Here is an 18,168-nt window from a genome sequence, read left to right as displayed (position 1 = left end):
ACATCTGACACCTCCCACGCATTCCTTGTATGACGCCTTTCTGGCTGCTATAGGCATCCAATGGTAACGGCATACCGCAGTACTAAAGCGACTAACATTAAACTGTCGCAGTATGATGCTGGCGGAGCAGTTTTCACTTTGACACTTCCATATACTTTGCATCAGTTATTCGCCCCCATCCCTTCGTGCTGTGTGCACTCCATCTCGACCCACATTGTTTTCCGAGCTAGACAAGGAGCGCCAAGACGATATAACTGCAACTGTGGCTGCTATTGTAAAAACAAGCGCCAATACGCAGCGGACGCGAAAGTAGCACGAGGACAAAACGTAACCAAGCACGTCAAATTAATGATTATAAAAGTAGAGCAGGTGCACGCAACGAAGTCGTGAGATTGCGCGACCTATAAAACCCGACCAAGGCAGGCAGCTAGCAGCCCAACCGCCAATACTATGAGAGTGTGGTAATAAAATCTAAAGCATTTATCTGATTTAAAGGACATTGTTTTTCAAGAAAATGAACTTGACTAAAAGATGTGTAATTATGATTAACTTGAATAGTTGTGTTGGCTGTGGACGACAAATATTTGCTCCAATAATTTCTTTCATTTATTATTTGTCCACTAACTTTGTTTTGCCGCTTCAGATTTAGTGACGTTAGCTGATGTCTTGACGCTTAGTTCTACACTGCATTCGACCTCCGCTTTCTCGACCATTGTCAGTTAACCTTGCCGACTTCTTATGCTTGAGGCTTGTTGAACAGCCAGAAAAATAGTAGTATATGCATGAAAAAGTCCAAATTAAGACTGTTTCAGAGCAGTTAAGCCCATAATAACTGAGCAAACTGCGACATTTATTCTTTTAATTTATTCTACATTAATGCTGAACTTGTGTACATACAAGAGAAGAAAAATGATGGCAGCGTTGAGAAAAACACCCAACCATGTGAAGTTTTCTGACGGCCGGCTCGTTTTGTGCCCAGCCGTAAACTTCAAAAAGTGCTCGAGCCAGCAAAAAAGTATAATAGTCGATTTGCGTTGTTAGACCAAATACGAATTAGGTGCACGCTATAGCACTTCGGTTTTCACTTTGTTTTCTGTGTTCAAATCTAGTGTTCACGGACGCAGTTGTTCGGATAGCATTAATGAGTCAATGCCCATATATGAGGAATTGATCATTCTCTGCTTCACAATCATAAATCCCTGGGAGTCCTCATACCCCTCCTGGCGCAGTGGTGCGACGGTTTAAAGCGATGCGCCACTGCCCTTTATGGCAGTTGCTGCCATCGGCGGGACTTAGCTGTCTTGGCTTCGGTTGAAGCCCAGGTTGCTCTTACGGAGCAAACCTCTCGCGATTAAATAGCTTCCACCTGCCACGGTGGACCAGTTGCTAGGCGTGTGTGTGTGTATAAATATATATACACGCACGCACGCGCACACACATACACACCAACACACACACATGCGCGCGCACACACACACACGCACACACTTGTGCAAGTTCCCACCACCCAGTGGGCAGCAGAGCAGCCTCCCACCAAGCAGGCTTGAGAGAAAAACGCACACAACGCTAGATGCGGGGAATGCCTACTTCAGTGCTAACGCACTAAATAATCCCCCCCGCCAAAAAAAAAATACAGTTGCAAGGTTTTCGAATCCCCGAGGCATCGAAAGATGATTAATTTTTTTACACAACTGTGAGACGACTGTGCGCATCACCTGGGACGTTTGCTACGGAATGACCAAAACCACATTTCTTACCTGGTGAGTCCAGTTTTTCGACCGATGGTCTTCCGCAGATGGAGCAGTTCGCCTTCAAGAGCATACCGGCCAAGCTGGACGTCCTGCGCGCGCTGCTCGCCGCCCACCCGGAAGCCACACGGCTGGACACCGTGGCTGGCGGTGAGGCGCCCATCTACGCACTGGTGGTCTCGGCGCACGCTTCTTCGCGGGCCTTCCTGGTGCCGCGCGTGCAGCTGAGTGCCGCCTTCCCCGCGGGCGACGGCATGCTGGTGCGCTTCGCCCATTACCTCCTCGATAGGCGAGCCTCGGACCCGCATCTGGCCACGCTGCTCAAACACACCGAGCTACACCTGCTCTTCCACCTTTCGGGATACCGGTCCAACAGCTTCCACAAAGTGAGCATTAAGCAACGTACAGTGGTGAGCAGCCTCGTTAAGAGCTCGCCGACGGTGCTCTGCGGAACAAGTCAGCGCCATCTAACGTTAGGCTCTTTGTTTGAGTTACGCATCCCGTGCGCATGCGCAGCCAAAATAAAGCGGTGCCTGCTCGTGGGTTCTCGGCCACATTTCCGCTCAGTGCTTGCGCTTCACACCGCCAGGGCCGCGCTCAATGATATGTAACAGCGTCCGGAAAACCAACGCGCTTCGCGCGAATCACGAGGTGGCTAGGCAAGCAAGTGCAAGTGATATCGGGTGTTCACGCGTTTCAAACACCCACCAGGCTGAGTGCGGGAGAATTGGGACTAGTTGGTTGTTTTATGTCTGGTTCCGTCGTATCCGTATAAGGTTGCCGCTTTACCAGCACGCACGATGCGTTTCTGGCGTATTGTGGATGACGTGTCTTCGCGCTGCGCTATCAGCTACAAAAAACACGGCTTTTGGCATACGTACAAATCTAGGAACATGGATCCAGAAATGCGCGATCACCCGCTATCACGCGCGCTTGCTTGCTGGCCGTCTCGTTACACTCGTGAAACGCGGCGGCACGATGACACCCTGGCCATCGTCAGAACGTCAGAAATGCAGGAGGCGCGGCCCTGGCGACACAAAACTAGTCGCAAGGCGGGGGCTGGACAAGGAAGCGATGAGCAGGCATCGTTCTGTTTTTACTGCGCATGCGCTCGGGGCGCATAACTCAAACCCAATGCCTAACGTTAGATGGCGCTGACTTGCTCCGCAGAGCACCGTCGACGCGCTCTAGACAGGGCTGCTCACCACTGTACATGCAGGAAGCTGTGCCAGATAAGCCGCTGATTCGTCACACATGATATTCCACAATCACGTTCCTTTCTGCTTCACACTTCGCCGACGACTGTTGCGATCTTATCATGAGCTGCAAACTGCTTTGATGCAAGCAACAGAGCCCAGGCAACGGGTCTCAAAAATAGTGCAAGGAACAAGACACAGAAGGAAACACTAAATACTTAGAGGCGCGTACTATACTGATGACTGCATTTAAAAAAGCCAAGACAAGAGAGATAAAAAGTAAGATCAACTTTTGCGAACTCGGACACGGCAGAAATGTGCCCACCTGCCAAGGTAAACAAAACATACATGTAGCGTAAATAAAGAAAAAAAAAACAAATGTACAACGAAACATTTCCAGAGTGTCTGGCTCAACAAAATTCCTAATGTTTTTTTTTTTACGCGCGTTTCTCGGTATGTATATATGGATGCTTGGTTACCATAATGAAATCATTTGACTCACAGCGCCTGTATGTTCTAGCTCTTTGGTCCTCTCTCGTTGTCCTTGTTCTGCTTATCTAAAAAGTTGTGAAGTTGTGATAAACCAACCTGTAGTTCATACAAAAACTGTAGTCATCGCCTGAGTGTTTCCTCTGCTTCGCTTAGCTGACGACACATACTGACGCCATGTCTCTCAGAGGTGAAGACGAACGTTCTCGCCACCGTGGATGGAGGGTTAGACCCCGCTTTTTGAGGAGGGCTGTGTACACTATTTTATTTATCTTTTACCCACAGCGCTTTTTTCTTGGCATTACTGCGGAAGAAAAATGAGAGGAAAACGTATCATAAGCCACAAGGAACTGCATAAACATGACGGACATTTTAAATGGATATATACAAACATCGCTATATATAGTGATATAAGGAGTATGAAAACAATGAGGAGGGAGGAAATACTGGAACATATCCAGTGCATGAGACTTTTTAACCGACATGAAAGGATAATTGAACAGCGTCCTTTTTACACGCTGCGGTGGCTCAGTGGTTAGGGCGCTCGGCTACTGATCCAGTGTCCCCGGGTTCGAACCCAGCCGCGGAGGTCGCGTTTAGATAGAGGCGAAACGCAAAAGACGCCCGTGTGATGTGCGATGTGAGCGCACAATAAAGATACCAAGGCGGTAGAAATTATTCCGGGGCAACTCACTGGTACGAAACCAAGATATTGGTATGACAATATTTCAATCGTCTAGAGTTTTGTCAGACTGCCGGCAGAAACATTTCTCAGGAGAAACCTCGAAAACAACGTAGTCAAGCTCCGAAAACAACCAACCAGTAGCTGCGGCGCCACAGGCATACTTAGGATTATGGCGAAGGATAAAATGATATCGTTCCTACACCAGCTGATAAGCTGGTTGTTAAAATGTAAGGTTCACAATTAGTCCTCCTTCAGTACGTACCTCAAGCCTTTGGCAGGGCATCGTCATAAAAAAAAATTGGTTGTTAGTAAGGTGTTCCTGGCTAAATTTTTACCCCGGGCTCTTCCCAGCTCAACCCTCCGACCAGCCCTTGTAGAGAGGCAATGAGCAGCAGAGGAATGATTGTATAATATTGTCTGAGATTTTTTGCCACTAGTATTTTCTCCCACGTCAGGTGGAGAACACTAGGCACATTGCAGTCCCTGTGTATCATTTTCAGCACCTTTACATTAGACTGTTCTGCACCCTACTTATAAATCCCTCCATGGCTTCTGATGTTTCTACTGGATAAATTGATTTTTCATTATGCATAAAAACTGTGTAGGAGGTGGTTACTTCCTATTCGCTTCTGTATACCTGACCGATAGTGTGAATATGATCTGTTGTTGAGTAGCATTCCCGAAAGCCGACCTGGTATTTTGATTGTCTGAAATCTAATGTTCATCTTATTTACGAACGATTACTAGAAGAATCCCTTGCAAAAATTCCTGCATACCCTACACGTAACAAACAACAATTTAATCGGGCTGTAATATTTCGAGTCTTCAATACTGCCCTTCTTACGAATTAATATCATGTTATCCTTCATTCATGATTTCAGTTTGCCTCAGTTCATAAGAAATTGGTGTCGCCGCCGTGGCTCAGTGGTTATGGTGCTCGGCTGCTGACCCGAAAGCCGCGGCTTCGATCCCTGCCGCAGCGTTCGCATTTCGATGAAGGCGAAATGCTAGACGCCCGCGTGCTGCGTGATGTCAGTACACATTAAAAAACCCCAGATGTTTAAAATTTTTGAGCCCTCCACTGCAGCGTCCCTCATAACCCATGTGTCGCTTTGGGACGTTAAGCCCCATGAAACCAGAACGAAATCACGAGGAATTCGGTATTGGCAATTTTCACGACCAAGAGGGGCCCCTCAATTGGTCTAACATGGCGGTGTTACGGATGATTCTTCTAGGGCTAAACTAATTAGAGTCATATTTATTTAAGAAAACTATAACCTCAATATTCAAGCAAAAACTCATAAAAATGCTAGCACCAAATTCTAAGGGGAAGAGTAGTCACTGTTTCTGGTGGTGGTGAAAACATTTATTAGGTAATCATATACAGAGAGAGGTGTTGGCGTTTGCGACCTGAAGGGTGACGCCCTTACCACCACTACGTGGGATGCCTAGTCAGGCACCCCATTGGCGGTTGCCGCAGCCAGGGCGCTGCGTTAAGGCCCTTTGGGCCTCGAGGGTGCAGCAGCTGGACATTCGCTCAGCGCCGGGGTGTAGGAACGGCTAAACGAAGGGGACTGGTTCCAGGTGTGTGCCTCGGATGCGGGAAGCGACCTCGTCCGGCTGCTGAATATCGACGCCTCGGCCAGGCAGGAGGCGAGCGCCAGCGCCGCCTACCGTGGCTCGCACAGCAACGACCGCTTAGTACTCAGCGGCGTCCTGTTCACGGACACGCCCACACCTGCTCGCAAAGAGCCCGACGAGCAGAAAGGACCCAAGCCCCCCGACCACGATGTGTTCTCCCACATCTTCAGCCGGTTCACGCAGAAGCAGCCAAGGCAGGACAGGGGCGACTCGTGCGCCTCTCTGGGCTCGAAAACGACTAATGAAACCCAGGAGCCATTGACAAAACGCAGGGTGAGGGTTTCCTCGTGCAGCAGCACACACCGCACTTAAACGCAATGCACAGCGTTATGTTCGCCTTTATGCACAGTCGCGGCCTTCTTCCGCTTAACTGCCAGGTGCAATCATGAGTAGGGGGCATTGTAAAGAACCAGGCCCGCACAACAGTTTATTTCACGGCCTCGCTATATAAATAAACCAGCTGAAAAGAGATGGGAAAGACAAACGTTCTTGATGACTGCTCGAGAATAGGTGGTGTTTACTGTAGGAATATTCATCCCAGCGAAGGGGGCGGAAATATGCACAGGATGTAAAATATGGAAGGTAGTCTGCGTCCCTTTTTTGTTCGTTGTCTTGTCATATGTTATCAGAGACTGGAAGCACTGAAATAAGGCTCAGGTGGAGTATAATGTCCGTGATTTATACAGTTTCGTTAAGTGAGATAAAAAAATTGTTCGCCCTAAATGGTCATAGCTACCGAAGTTTTCTCAGCAAAGCGCCAAGTGAGCAGCCTATAGGAACCCAATTGAAGACCCGCCAATTTTAAAAGCCCCGTTTCCAACTCGTTAATGAATATTGAGAGCTGCAATATTCAAACTGACCATTGCGCGACTCAAGCATGTAGTTGTAGTTTCCTATAGCTGTAGTTTCCATTTCTGCACGTTGGAATCTGAAATCTAAAGCCGTTACGTTGCGGAACAGAAACGAAGGTCGCTGACAGGACTGTGCGTGAAGTGCGAGTGAATGCACTTGATGAGCCTATACAAAGTCGTTTCCTTCATGCTTTGAAGTTAATCACAAATGCTTAAAACGCGGTAAGCGCTCGATAGGATAGGATAGGAAAGCTTTTAATATCCAGCAGAAAGAGGGTAGCCAGAGGGCTACCCGCCTAGACGACGGCCGAAAGGTCTTGACTCTCGGCGGCGGCTTCGGCCAATCGGACGAGTTGTAACTGAGTCGCCGGGTCGGGCTCAGTAGTAAGGTCTCCCATTGATCTTTTGTGTTAATACCTCGTCCCTCCCGGGGAGCATGAGGACATTCCCATAGTATGTGGTCCAAGGTGGCCCTAAGTTCGCAGTTCGCGCATTTTTCTGAAAATTGCCCTGGGTACATAAGACTCCAGAGGGCCGGGTTTGGAAATGTGTAAGTTTGTAACCGGCGCCAGTTGATGGCTTGGTATCTGGACAAGGATCTATCCGCTGGAGGAAGTCTAGCTCGTTGCAAGCGATAGTGTTGTGTAATTTCTCTGTAGGTCACCATGCGATCCCTGTCTGTAAAGACCACCTCGCTTGGGTCCGCCCGGAAAGAAAAGCCTCGGGCGAACTCGTGGGCCGTCTCATTACCAGGCAGGGATGCATGTGCTGGTGTCCAGACTAGCGTAATTTTCCGGTCTATTACATGACGGCTTAGAATTGTATTCGTTAGAGGGGAGACCCGGCCCCTGCTGAAATTTAGTATGGTAACTTTGGAGTCACTGATGATGTATCTCGCTTTTGTGCCTACACAAGCCAGTGCTATGGCAGCTTCCTCTGCAGTCTCTGGGTTACCCGAGAGTATGGAGGGACTTATTTTGAGGAGTTGTTTATTATTGACGACCGCGACGGTCATCGTGTTCTTACCATACTCAGCGGCATCCACGTAGGCCACGTCCTCGTCTTTGTAGGAGCGGAAGCGTTTCTCTAGCGCCTCTGCCCGCTTGGCCCGGCGCACTGAGTGATGAATAGGATGCATATTCCTGGGTAATGGGGGTACAACTATATTGTCTCGAATTTTTCCGAGCATGTCAACTTTGGCGGTTGTTCTGTTATCTCGGCTAAGATTGAGTTTTTCTAGAATGGCCCTGCCGGTTGTGGTCCCGGCTAAGCGTTCGATTTGAGACGTTCTCACTGCTTCCGTAATTTCTTCCAGGGTATTATGCATACCCAGCTCTAGGGGGCGGTGAGTGGATGTACGGATGGGCAATCCTAGAGCCTGTTTCGTGCATCGCCTGATAATTCCATTTATCTTTTCCTTTTTTCAACTTTAAGATCAAGGAAGGGGGCAGCATACGAGATACGGCTTACTACGAACGCCTGTACCAGCCGTAGGAGATTCTGCTCTTTCATGCCGTGTCTTCTGTTGGCAATCCGCTGTATGAGCCGCATAGTTTGTTGCGCGCAGTTTTCCATCTTAGTTATTGCATCACCGTTATACCCGCTGCTTTGTATAATCATTCCTAAAATTCTGATTTTTTCAACATGAGGAATCTCCGCCCCTTGAGTTTGTAATTTGATGTTAGGGATGGTTCTAGTTTGTCTTTGATGCAGAGGTCTATAAAAAAGTTCAGACTTCTGCGGCGAGCATTGCAAGCCCCTACGGCTGACATAGTTTTCGACCTCATTTATGGCCTTCTGTAGCGTACTTTCGATGTGCGCGTCGTGGCCACGGGTCATCCACATGGTGATATTGTCCGCATACATGTAGAAATTCAAGCCATCTATCCCCTCCAGTCTCTTCGGGAGAACTGGGCCAAATTGTCTGTACCGTAACTGCTTCTTGACGTGTTGTGCATGTTACGACACTTCAGCAAAAGGAGGACACTCATAGAACCCCAACTGACAACTGCTTATTTAGCCATGAAATCTTCGCTCTTATACAAAGGGAAACTTGTGCAATCGCGAATAGAAACGATTAGATTAAAGCAAAATATGAAACTGCCCGTGATAGAGGGTACTGCCCAATTCGGATATTTTTTTCCCGTGCCATCCGCACACTTGCTGACAGCAGGATGACGGATCGCAACACTACTGTTTCCCCTTTGCCGCGGGATTTTTTGTGCCCGTCGTGGTGCTTTTTGTTCCCTGTTTTTTCTCCTCACAAAGGATATTTGTAGAAATACCCTTAAGCATCGAAAGCAATATCTAAAGAATTTTGCTTTTTCAGTCGCTACAGGCGTGGCGTTGGACACCCTCGAATTTGCCTCCTTAATTTTTGCTCTTGAGTAAGACTGCAAGCAGAAGTTTGCCAAAATGCTGGCCAGACATTGACCCTTAAGTACGCTTCAAAATTTTCAACTCGGTAGAAAAGCAAGAAATGCAGGAAAAAATTGTTAACAATTGACGCGGCTCGTGCACGGCGTCGGTTTACCCTTTCTTCACTTCATCTACACAAGTTGAGCAATGTTTTGTAAAACATACGACCGCGCATGTTTCGCTTGTCTCTTGTCATTATTATTTTTAAAACACTTAACAGTTGCCTGTTCCGGAATACTTAAAAAATATAATTCTGGTTTCTAGCGCTCGCGAGGTATTTTTCAACGTTGACAACACGTCGCTCAAGGGAAAGGAATTTCGCTCTAAATACTTTTGCATATTCCCAACAAAAAAAAGGCACTCTCTAAGTGGTCTAAAGTAGGAGTAAGCATGAAATGCTTTAGAGTAATGTATTCTACACACTGAACTTCGCTGCAAGGTCTCGTGTCGGCCGATCACAACTATCCGTCCGCAGCTTCGCTCAGGCGGTCGAATTCAAAGTCCACGAACACTACCATCCACCGTTCCCACTGTATGAAACAGTCTCCGCGCCGTGCCGAAAATCGGCGCTATGGCTTCGGATGAGACCAATTGCTCACGGGCGCGCGCATTATGCAATCCAGGTCGTGCTCTCACTTCATTAGACACCATTAGCATACCGTGTACCATGCTACCATTACCGGTACCGGTACCTGAATACCGGGAGCCCGCGCACAACCAATGCGCATGCGTAAATCGCCTTAACGGCGCCGTCTGGCGCCAGGTACCCGGCAGCTGCGACCACGCTGCAGCATCGGGACGAATCGGCGCGTGCTCACCGGCGGTTAGCAGGCTGCCGGCACTTCGGTAATGGTAAGAGTAACATGGTGCACGGTATACTAAAGGTGTATATTCACACACGTCACGGGGACTGCGCGTGCGCCCGCTCGGGCTGGACGACAGAGCGTATAGGCTTCTTCGCGCTGAGCGCTGGCTTCGCCCAACACGGCACAAGGAAGCCACTGCTGTTGACGCATGCGCTGCTTAGACGGCAACGCGGAACGTAGGTACCAGGGGCAAACGGAAAGTTTCGCTTAAGTATTTGGGCTCGGCTCCGTGTTCTTACGTTCAGAAGACGCGGTCACCTGTGGTGCGCCGACAACGGCAGATAAAAGAACTTCATTCTTAAAACCAATCCCGGCCGCGGCGGTCGAATTTCAATGGAGGCGAAATTCTAGAGGCCCGTGTACTGTGTGAAGTCAGTGCACATTAAAGAAACCCAGCTGCTCGAAATTCCCGGAGCCATTCACTACGGCGTCTCTCATAGTCTGAGTCGCTTTAGGACGTTAAACCCCCATAAACCAAACCAAATCATTCTTAAAACAATATAGCCTACATCGAAAGGCACTCTTATCTAAGCTACAATCGAATGTGCTTGTTGCTATTGCACACCAATTGGACAGTAGTAACTGCTACATTGCATGAAACATACCTGCGATCACGTTTTTACTTCGGGCATTTTGAGGCTTGCAACACTGTATAAAGAGGAACACAGAAGAGAATGAACATTAGGAGCTAAAAAAGTTTGAATCTTTTATTACACGACGAATTCTTTTTCTAGCCGAAGCTCCTCAACAACCAGCCCCGTCGTTGTTAATTTGCCTCAGGAGAAGTGTCTAGGCTGTAAGGCGACGTGGTGTCTGCAAAGATGGTGCGTAGCGGCTTTCATGCTCTTCGCATGCGTCAGCAGCCAAGACAACCACACAAACTGAGATGTGATCACGGTGGGTTAACGATCAGGACAGAATTAATTGGAGAATCACGGGAGAGGCCTTTGCCCTGCAGTGGGCGTAGTCAGGCTGATCATCAGGATGATGATGATGATGACATATAATTAATAACAAGTAGACCCCCTGACATTTTTCACTTTGGGAACTCCTTCTGTAACAATTAATTTATGTGCCTCATACCTGTAGTTCTTTTTAAATAAACCCGTTCAAACCGTTCAACTGATGCTATCTATGGGAAAGAAAATCACAGCTTTTTCTTAGCTTCCCATCTCCAATAGGGGCCACTCTGATGCTCAAAAATGGTCACAAAAGGCGCATTTTATTTAACGAGCTTGTGAGCTCTTCCATTCTGATTGTTCAGGGAATACTTTCTTGAATCGTGAGAGGTGCCATTGAAATTTTCTGCCACGACAGACATGATACTGCTAGGACGGCAACGCTGTAAACCCAAGAAACACGTATGATTCAACTGCAAAGCGCCATCTCAACAGATACTGCATAAAAGTGGCACATTGAGGCCTCGTGCGGGCATGACGTGTGGTGGTATGTCAAGTCGCTATATCGTAATAGTTTCAAAGAGGAGTTGAGGCAAGATATTGAAGCGGCAGCTAAGTGAACAATAATCTGGACCTCAAGAGCTGTGGCGGGATGACAAGACTACATCGCGCATGCAGCGGATTTAATAAATCGCATTCCGCCTGTCAAGGGATTTATGTCAATGGTGGCCACATCTGCGGAGCATAATAGCTTAACTGTTCTTCAAAAAATGCAGAAGTCGTACTATGCTTCCATTTCAAACCATCTCGGCTTCATCTGCCTGCGAATCTACTACAAATATTCCTAGTCATATAATATTATGGTGTATAAAGAAAGTAATCAGACTACTAGCGCTGCTCATTACAACTTTACATGTGTATAGCACACATGACACAGCTGCGCAGAAGGCTGCCGGTTTCTTTTAGAGTAACAGCCGTCTTCCTCCTCGGACAGCGGCAGCCGACCCTTGGCGCATTGGAAAAGCACGCGTACGCACACCGGGGTATCCTGCAGTCTTTTCTCACTGTGCCCTGTTGTCCTAACCTGACGAAGATGCGAGTGTCGTGGCCGGACATCAGGGACGCCCTACTGGACTTCGTTACGCGGCCCAGTGAAGGAGTACGCGGATATGTCAAGGTAAGCGGTAATGGTGAATTTCTTTGATCATTACTGCTATTATGTCCTTCCTATCCTATCCTTCATTTTGCGTTATCTATATTGAGTTAGAAATATACTCCCGAGATAACGCCTTACAGAATGTGATCTCTATGTAGTGACACACACCGTGCTTAGCGAAAACCATGATCAGGTCGAACCAGGGAATTGAGATCGAGGTCGCTTCCCTTTTCCAAGATTTTTGCAACAGCAATGCCTTTGAACGATATAAATCTTGGATATCAGCTTTAAAGAACCCAGAAATGTTACTCACAGTCGACTTTCAAAGTAACCGCGTACAAACCACGGCGAAGCTATTATTGATGAGGAGACCAAACCGCCCCAGCAACCGTTGGGTGAAATTCATGCCTTAGTGGGCATTGGCTGCTCGCTCGCGGTTCACGCCTGGCCGACGCTCGAGATTCCATACATCGCCAGTCAAAATATTGCCTCGAAAGTTTAAAATAATGTCTGTTTGTGCTTGCTCAAAGCTGCCGGCACGCGGCTTTATCACTTTCTGACGCGAGAAGCGGTCAAGTTTATCTTAGTTGATTGCAGCGGAGCGCAAATTCTACTACATTGTCCGAGATTGACGCAGTTGTCTTTCGTGCATTATATCTAAAGTTCATCATCCGCTTTAAACTGAGCGTGGCATGCAGCGCCGGTCACTCTGTTCTTCGACGACCGCGGAACGCGCTTGTTGCTATCGCTGCTGCCGAAATGTTCAATTTTTTGTGGGCTCAGGTGAGCCCAATAAACAATTTTTTTTAGTGAAACGTTAGGCTGCTCGTCTACTGTTCACGACATTGTCACCACCACGTGATGATGGAAGGCGAATCCCGAATGCAATCAACAGCCAATTGCCAGCGACATCAGCCAGCGGGCATGAAGCGTCACTACACAGTGTTTCACCTAAGACATTTCGCAATTTTTTTAAAATAGGCTTTTTAAATTAGAAGAACACTTTTTCGGCATAGTATCGTCTTTAGTGTATTACATCAGAATAGCGCTAAAACGTGTTAACTAACAGGGTGGGCAACAAAAATTGAATAGTAAACTTTTTAGGTTTTACTGCTATGCTCCCTAATTATTAAGAGGCGTGTTGCCCACCGAGAGTAATACGCATATCAGTTCTTTAGAATTTCGAAAACGTGGTTACCCTTGGCGCTGTGGCCCAACATATTTCAGCCACCTAGCCAAAATTTGTTGGGCCACAGCGGCACGCAGATTACGTTGGCACAGTCAGGAAGACGGCCCTTACTCTTGCAAAGCGGCCGCTTGCTTCAGGAGGTAATTTCATGATGGGAGCTTCATACCACACGGAGGTGGCTTGTTGAAGCATTCGATGAATGAATTTCTACTTCCTTGTCATGTTTAAATAGTGTAGTATCTATTAAATTATACTACATTCATATCACGACACAAAAGCGAAGACCAACGCCTGGCATGGTTTTGCAGGCTGCTTCACACTGAGAAGGAAACACAGTGCGTGACCGCCGTGTTTCGCGAAGCTAGCCTCCAAAGAGAACCGCTGGCGCAGACAGCTTGGAAAAATCGCCTGTAAAGGCGCATGCACGACGAGCACGGGAGGCAGATTTTTCCGCGCATGCTTCTGGTGCAGCCTATTCTCGCCGGCTATCAGCGGCAGCGCTTCGCGAAGCGCAGCGGTGACGCCTGTACAGCTGCAAATGTGTCTCAGCTGCCTGTTGCTTTGGTGGTCTAATATTTAAGTTCACCAGTTAGTCTATTTCTCTTTTCTGTTTCGTTGCGACATACACTGCCTATCTGTTCGCGAAATTTCTTCAAGTTGCTGATGTTTTCATCAAGCGTTGTAATTTTAGTGCGGAAATGCATTCTTGGCATCCACCTCGCAAATTTGTAGCCGCCAAAAAATGCCTCCAGGTTTAAGCCAAAGTCGTCTCTCTGGCTGATAGCACTGGCTTTCTTTGCCAACATGTTCTTATTGTCAAGTGATATGACAGGTTCCGAATAACCTTTTTAAGGTTACCTCACTGCTCTCACTTTGACAAATATTCACTCAGTCTGGTATGTGCTACGGTACAAATAGCGAGAAAATTAACTCATCCCTTGGACACAAAGCAGTGCCAACTGCTGTGCATACGCCGAATGGTGGAGCGCAAAATTTCGGCACTACCTGAAGGATGGTGTTTCAGCACTATCTCTACGGGGATGACCACCTGATTTTCGCCGAGCATTCGGCAATTTTGTAGCGATAGCTACACTACGCCAGCTGCTTCGCGAGGTCAGCGTGGCTTCGCGCTGAGCCGTGGCACCACCGCTGCGCCAGCTGCGCGCATGCGCGGAGTGACGTCATATCCCGCAGCTGGTGTGCGCGCCGCGAGACTCGCCGCTGCGCCGACGACGGAGCAGACGCCACCCGCCTCGTCAGTTGTGCGCATGCGCGGAGTGACGTCAGAGCACGCACTGGTGTGCGCTCCGCGCGGCTACATATGCTAGAATTTCGAGCCTACAGCGTGGCGGCGCCGTGGCCACAGTGCCAGCTGCCGGCGAAACCGATTGGCAGAGGAGTGGAGAGGGGGGAAAAGTGAATCAACATCCAGGGACGAAGATGAAGAAGGAAAGCCCAGCGAGACGCAGCGGCGAAAGACCGACTTTGCAGTTCGACTGAGCGAGTCCCTCTTGGCAAGCTATCTCGTCATTCCATGTTTAACCAGAGCTAAACCACAGCCATTTTTTTCCGCTCTTTTCACGCACCCATTTTCGATCACTATCCGAGATGCACCTTTGCTTTCGCGCTGCATGGCTGACGCGGAAACCCCGTAAAACACGCCTTCAAAAGACATGGTTTGGCATTATTGTAACTTGAATATTAAAATAAGAAGTGAGCTGCTAGTTAGCGCTTGTGTTGTTGTTTCTCTTCAATGTGCGCTCTTGTCATTGCTGTGGTTTTGTCGTCATGATGGCCTAGGTATACTTAGGACTGCTGTTCATGCATTACGCTTTCTTGTGTAATAAAGAGACCAAGCCAAGAACAGACCGTTCCGCGACAACAGAGGGTGTATGCGTCATAAAGCTAAGCAATGCGCAAAATAACTGACAGCTCAATTCTATGGCCGTCAGGCAATCGTACGCGCTGAGCCGTTGATACTCGAGAGTATTTACTTAAGGTGCGTTTTAAAGCGTCCAAAAAACAGTTGTAAAGAAATATAGGAGCCAAATCTTCGTAACTGATTTTAAGTGCACCATTTAAACTATTACAAAGCGCAGATTCTTCTGTAATAAAAAGTGTTAATCATCTTTACCGCTAGGGACTGCGGTGAATACGCTTCTATTCGAGCCGCCTTCCTGTAATCAAGAACTTAGTCCCGCAGCTAAGACGACAGGGCTCACAACGCAGGACGATCGCGGCACTCTTGTGAATCACGCCCTGCTCACGATTCGAGGCCGGCCGGTGGGATTTTGGTCTTCGGACCAGGGTGAATTCTGGCGCATACTCCTTCCGGGAGACTACATGGTGGTGGCGTCTGCACCGGGCTACCTTCCGGCCGCGGCCAGATTCGACGTGCGAGAGGGCAAGCGCTGGCAACAGCCCGTCGTGGTGACCCTGCACGCAGCGCCGCGCACATTCCCTGTGCTTCAGATACCCGTGAGCGTGACGACGTATCGGTCAAAGAACAAGACAGCTGGCGGCCAACGCCCGCGTCCTAAGCCAGGCTCCAATACAGGCATGCCGTCTTCGTCGACGAGGCCGAAATACCTGCTCTGTTTGTTTCTGGCGCCTGTCTGGGCAAAGGTTACATAACGCCGCTTCTAACTATGTAGCGAACAGTCAATTTTTTCATTATACGTATAAGAACGGCAACTTGTCAAGACAGATGAGCGAAAAGTTATCTTTATAATGTATCGATCTGCTACCCTCCGTACAATCTTGAGGACATATATTGACCCCTGTTTTTCGGCTAGTCTTTTTGCTTAAATGATGTGTTATGACACACAGTTCAAAAGATTTATTCAATAAACTTCTGTCTTCTCGTGAACAACAATGCGGCGTTTGCTTATTCTTTCTAGACTGCACATTAAGTGACACTAGATATTTCTTTTTCAAGTGAAGTTCTATGGTGGTAAAAAGCAGTTTTCCACTGCTGCCCGAAATGTCATGATTTACAGGTTGTACGTTGTGATTAAAAGATGACTCGGCGTAATAAAAAGGCTATGGAGTCTAAATCCTGACCGCAACGGCGCGTGTAACGCATACGAAGGAGAAAGGACAACACGACGCACCGAAGTTTACTCTGGTACTGACACTAAACATGCATGCAATGCATCAGCAATTAAAGAAGAACAGGTACCAAAAGCAGAACCCAAGCACGATAATTTTCCCGAACCAATGCGCATCTCTCCGGGCAGCTGTTGACGGCCTGCGCTGAACATTCGCATATATATTTGGTCAGATTATGGCGCCAAGAAAAGGCCAAAACAACAAAGCAACCATTGTATTAAGCAACGTTGTATATGCGTCCGCAGCGTTATATCAGGGGCTATGGCCTTCGGCTGTTGAGCTGAAGTTTTCGCATTCGAATCCCGACAGTGGCGACGGTATTTAGATGAAAGCAAATTCACAAAGACGCCCGTGTGATGCCCGATGTGAGGTCAGTTTAAAGAACGCCAGATAGGGTACATTAATCCAGAGACCTCTACGGCCTTACTCACATCCCGTGTGCAGATTGGGGACGTTATACGCCACAAACTAAACCGACGAGTCTTATAGACAAACACGATTATGCAGCAATCTACAAAACTTAATTTGGACGGACAGAACACAAGGAGTGCACACATGCTTTTTGTTAAGCCAAGGCACTATCACTGCTATTCCTAATGGAGCTCTAGTCTTAGATGTAAAATGTCTCATATAGCTGAGTTTGAATCTTTCCGCAAATGGGGCATACCCGTTGTCAACACTGTAGCTGAAAACAAGAAAATCCTGAACTTGTTTAATACACGTTAATATGCGCCGCAAAAATAAGAACTGAGATCAGTTGTGTGCATATTTACACACCAGGTTATTTAACATCCAAGTAATTGTGATCATCCAAGGTTAATATGGATGCAAGCATACAACACAGATTTCCACTCAGAGAATATTCTAAGATTGCTTTATGCAAGAAAAATCGAAAAGGAGGAAAAGTATTTGTATTTATAAAGATACAAACGTTTGAATTGGGATAGAAGTAACGTTTGGTAATGTTGCAAAATAAATAAAGCAAAATAAATTTTACCTACAGTAAATGAGCGATATATAGCCCGCCAAACAAACACAGATTTGTTTTTCGAGGACTACATTCTCTGTTAAAAAATAACATGAATGCGTCGCAGCTTGTATTGGTAGGGGACTTGAACATTGATATAACGCAAATAGCAAGGTAAACTGACAGATTATCTCAATTTACTAGCAGAATATATACTAGCTGTCAAATGTAATTAACGAATATATAGGAATTTTTCGGCTCAAGGATAACGAAGTCATGCATGGCTCATATTGCCATCCGACTGAGGCAGCAACACTGTACAAGCGGCGTAAATAAGGTCGAACTAGGAGATCATTACTTGATATCGCTTCTAGTTATGTCTCATAACCGCAATAAAGATTGTGATGCCAGAATAAGGAAAATCATTGACAACACCAAAGTTAACAATTATATTGAAAGACTGACTGTAATTCTCTTTTAGTGTTAGACCACGTGGTCTTCTACGCCAAGGTTATTGAACCGTTCACGACAATATACATAATATATATATATATATTCGGAGGTCGTGGGTGCGGATCCCACCGGCTGCATGGTTGTTTTTTCTGCTGATTTATAAGTAATTTTCTTGAAACCAAATGATTGGCACAACAAATTACAAAGAATAGAAACATTCCCTTGAGCACCTTGAATTCGGTGACTGTTGGCTTCCTTAATATATATATATATATATATATATATATATATATATATATATATATATATATATATATATATATATATATATATATATATATATTAGCAGACAAGCTAAGGGAAATGAGGGGCTCGTTTGACAAATACATACGCCGTAGCTCAGTTGGTAAGAGCACCGGACGCGATATTCGGAGGTCGTGGGTTCGGATCCCATCGGCGGCATGGTTGTTTTTTCTGCTGCTTTATAAGTAGTTTTCTT

General features: G+C 47.0%; 1 protein-coding gene across 1 annotated transcript; it reads left to right on the top strand.

Annotated features, from left to right (window-relative positions):
• Positions 1-1,795: 1,795 nt before the first annotated feature.
• LOC144103983 (uncharacterized) lies at positions 1,796-15,877 on the top strand (the record flags this gene model as incomplete). Its single annotated transcript, XM_077636736.1, is given in 4 exon segments — positions 1,796-2,134; positions 5,703-6,032; positions 11,788-11,970; positions 15,368-15,877. Coding segments are annotated over 4 exon segments (1,257 nt in total), but the record flags the coding sequence as incomplete, so codon positions are not given.
• Positions 15,878-18,168: the final 2,291 nt, after the last annotated feature.

Source organism: Amblyomma americanum, chromosome 1 (assembly GCF_052857255.1).
Source record: "Amblyomma americanum isolate KBUSLIRL-KWMA chromosome 1, ASM5285725v1, whole genome shotgun sequence".
In the NCBI taxonomy this organism is placed as follows: Eukaryota; Metazoa; Arthropoda; class Arachnida; order Ixodida; family Ixodidae; genus Amblyomma; species Amblyomma americanum.
Note: the sequence above shows the minus strand (reverse complement) of the source record. Positions and strands in the feature narration are given on the sequence as shown.